The sequence below is a fragment of the Penaeus vannamei genome, chromosome 14 (genome assembly GCF_042767895.1).
Source record: "Penaeus vannamei isolate JL-2024 chromosome 14, ASM4276789v1, whole genome shotgun sequence".
Lineage (NCBI taxonomy): Eukaryota > Metazoa > Arthropoda > Malacostraca > Decapoda > Penaeidae > Penaeus > Penaeus vannamei.
The window spans coordinates 966,420-970,622 of NC_091562.1; the positions used below are offsets into that span (position 1 = coordinate 966,420).

General features: G+C 37.3%; 1 protein-coding gene across 1 annotated transcript in view; it reads left to right on the top strand.

Moving 5' to 3' along the window:
* LOC113805314 (steroid receptor RNA activator 1) overlaps positions 1-1,375 on the top strand; it is a 13,075-nt gene extending 11,700 nt beyond the window's left edge. Inside the window, exon 5 of the mRNA XM_027356311.2 lies at positions 222-1,375. Coding sequence (XP_027212112.1) covers positions 222-505 — 284 coding nt within the window. The 3' untranslated portion in view covers positions 506-1,375. The remainder of the gene's footprint in view (positions 1-221) is intronic.
* Positions 1,376-4,203: the final 2,828 nt, after the last annotated feature.

Genomic DNA, 4,203 nt, shown 5'->3' on the forward strand with positions numbered 1-4,203 from the left:
AACATATAGTGAATGATTTAAATATCCATTGTATATCCAATTTTAAACCTAGGAAAAAGTTTTAGAATCTTGGACTGAAACATGTAGTATATATGAATATACTTTAATTTAGATATGTACCTCATTGTTTTCAATACACATAGATTAAGTGTGGATCATTATCTTCAATATTTTGATTATAGAATACCATAATCAGAGACTGTAATCATTGTCTTTACCAGCCATGAGAGAGAGCAATTACGATGAGGCTTGGGATATCCACCAAGGACTTATTGTTGACTTCACCAGCGTTTGCTCTTCTTGGATGGTTGGTGTAAAACGGATCATCTCAGACTTTCGAAAAACTGAAAAGGAGGCAGCACCAGAGGTAGCAGAAGCTGAGGTGAAGACCACAGATGGAGAAGAAAAGGAAGCAGAGGAACTAACAAAGGATGTGAGTGAAGGTGTTAGCAACCTCTTAGTCCAACCAGAAGTTCATACAAAGGAAGGGGATGCTCCATCTTAAAGTGCAGGAAATATGAGCCGATAGCTTTTTTGTTTTAGTCTTCACTAGTCTGATGTTTGGCTTCTATTTGTATTTGCTCTCTAATATCAAGATCTGAGGGATCACCTCTAATATTTTCATACTGATATTTACATGACATCATTAAATTAATACTCTTTTTTCATACATTCCAAAACAAAGGATGTAAAATCCTTTCCATGTGCCTTTGTGGAAATATTCATCAATCATGCCACTGAAGTGAATGAGTTCCAGTTTTAACGCATTTAAATGTAATAACCCAAAGCTAGACATATTAGGAGTATCACTGGTTAGTAAGATAACATTGTGGTTATTCTGGTCTGCTGAACAAGTAAAAAAGCAATAAGCAGTTCATACATGAATCCAGTATTACTAATAAAAAAGAGCAAATATTGTACTGGACAGACAGAAAAAGTTTCTATGATGTGCAATATATATCATCAAAATTCATACAGTATGTAGTAGTGTGTAGCTTTACATAAGAAATAGTTCACATATTTGTTATGATTGCATGCTAAATTAGAAAAAAAAAAGTTTAATAAAAAAAAAACTAAAATAGTTTACAGATATGTATTTATATTTATAGATATTTCATTTATGAGAAGAAGTGATCTTACAATTTTTTGAGTACTTAGTTTATCAGTGTTTTTTGTATTGTATTTTCTAAGGTTTTCCTGCATTTTCCAGTTTGATATTGATATATACTATATAGTATTTGTTTGGCAACTATATAGTTTGTAAATTATGTTTCTCCTTTAAAAAATCAATGTTTTCTTTAAACTTTTAAGCTGATTAGTAAATCAACTTTTGAGGTTTAGTGTTTTATGAAATACAGTATGGGTTTCAATTGAACTGTGTCTTTCTTTTCTCTTCCTATAAAGGTATTTTTAATAGCTAAAAGAAATGAAAATTGACAAATATATTTGTTGGTCTTTATTGTTTGGTGACTCATGAATTATAACAGATAAAGTACATATGAGGGATAGCTATTATAAATGATCCATCATTTTGAAAAAAAAAAAAATGATGATTGTCATTTTATTTCACTACCAACAATAACCAGTTCAACTTCAATATGACATTCAATCCTCATAAACAGGTTACCAATGAAGCAATTACTATTACTAAATATTTCACTCCTTTACCCGTTTCCTTGATTTAAAAAAATATTTTTTCCTTTAACTATATTGCTAGTAGTAATGTTAATAAGACTATAATAATTATAATATCTATGAAAATAAGTAAAGTAGCAACACAGATAACATTAGCAACTCAAACATTTTTCAAAAAAACTAAAGGCATGGTCCTTGGTGGCTGAGCACTTGCAGAGCCATCTGTATAGAGAGACATTTCACAAAATAATATGACAGTGAACAATACATTTTCCTGCCAGCACAGGGTTAGTATGCACTGACGTGGTCCTTGGGTACTGAGACTCATGACTAGCAAGAGCTTGGGAATACCAAGGTGAGCTTGAGTACCCACACAATTCTAAATTACCAGCCAGACAATGAAACTGCTCAACATAATTTTATGGTACTGCCTTCACCTATATGTCCAGGATATTATAGGGTCCATCCTTAGGACAGGAGTACACCAGCCAAGGATCTAGCCTGCCCCCTTGTATGATATTAACATTGCAGTCCAGCCAACAAAATCTTAACCTTAAGGCACCCTCTCACCCCACCATAGGGTCATGGAACTATGCTTTGCAACTTGCAGCAGGAGATCAAATCTGTCAAACAAACTTCCCTTGTCCCTTACTAATTACTTCTCTTACCAATGATGGTTAGCACACCATGTTCTACTCATGGACATCACTATGTACCTGAATGTCCCACCCTACTCCTGATAGAGTTGGTAAAGCTGCAAAAGGATGATGAACTGAAGACAAAACAACACATTGTCGTTGTTGACCTTTTTCTGCAATCTCATTCTTCCTTCTTGTAATCCTGCAAAATTTAGGGGTGAATTCTAAATAAGATTGTTTCTCTTAGTAGCCACTCCTAATATCTTGCTCTTTGTTGTCAAGGGGGTCCTAGGAGATGGAGACTGGTGCCCAATGTAGGCCCTTGCCTCAACTAATTTTGCTTGATCTTTTTTCTCCTTTCCTCTTCTGTATCTTCTTCATCCGCTTCTGTCCCTTTCCTAAGATATGAGAGCTGTATTGAAAGGATGAAAGGTTGTCTTTATGTCAGTCATGAGTGGCCTCTGGGAACCATGGGCATGGTATTCCCTTGGTTAATTGCCTAGCCCTTCCCCCTAATGGGGACCCTGAGGGGTAGATCATTTCTTTTTCCCATTTTATGCAGGTCCACCATGGCCAATAATGAAAATCCTTTACCCTTAATAGGGGCATTAAGGCTTACCCCTTCATCAACTAGCCTCTCTGAATTCAATTTTGATGGTTTTCCGACCCCTTCCCCCCCTTTGACCACAGCTCCAACCGCAGATACTAATACCCCCTCTTGACGTTCACTGACAACTCTATCCATTCTGAGATAACCACCCAGGTTATTATTCAATCTCCAGAATGCACCTCATCCTCTCACCCAACATTTTCCTCTCCATCTCTTACTGCACAGTCTTCTTCAATGGCTACCCCTCCTTCCCTTATTACTACTCTTCATCCTTATTGCCCTCCCCCCCCACAGAACTACCTATCTTCCTCCCACCCTCTTCCTTGTACTGCCTCTACCTCTGCAAATTTTTTGAGTACTGTTGTTGGCCCAGCCAAGTGGGATCGATTCTTTGTGAATCCCCCCAGAGCCCCCTACTCTGAGAATACCCTTCTCTCTCAACAGTTTCTCCAAAAATAAGTAGGCAAAGTTACCTTTTACAATTGCTCTGATCATTCACGCCTAGTCACAGTTACATCAGAATCCCAAGCTTGTGCACTATCTACCCTAACTGACCTTACTGGCAAACCCATTCCTGCCGAACCTCACTCTCTCTTAAAACTTGTACTGTAACTTTTTCTATCCCCCTGACTGATTGTCACATAGATGACAAGAACTCGTCAGACTGTAAAAATGACCTACTTACCTGCTTTGTTGATTATGATGCAGTAACAGTGCAGTGTAAGTCCCATGTCAATATTTCCAAGATTAGCTTACATAGACTTGACCTCCCCCATGAAGTTTATATTGGTGGATTGTCCTACCATGTCCATCCATATTGACCCCTTCCCCGTCATTGTCAGAAATGTTGGCATTTTGGCCACCCAACACTGTCACTCCAAAGCCCACTGTGCTCAACCTGGTCATGACATCTTTGATGTTTTATGAACTATCAAAACAAAAGAAAGAAAAAAAAAAAATAATGGAAGGGGCATTAAAGTTTTGTAATATATTTGACTTACGTTTGTTGTTCTGTCTTTAGCTTTCCTCTCTTTTTACAATAATGATTAGCGCTCATTCAGAGACCCATCAGACACTTTTTTACAGAGAGCTTTATGTCTCCTTAGCTTATCTGATTCATATGGGCCATCAAAATGATACTAGGAAAGTGGAGATGTATAGAATACCAGCAAATCCTAGGAAAGTCCCCTGATCTGGTCTCACTTTGGAAACTTTTTCAGTGGTGGTCTGGAAATGCAGACCACTAGGAGTCCTGATCAATTCTGATTGGCTGCGAGATGTGGGAGCTAAAAGATAACTGGGTGCAATGTAAGGTTAATT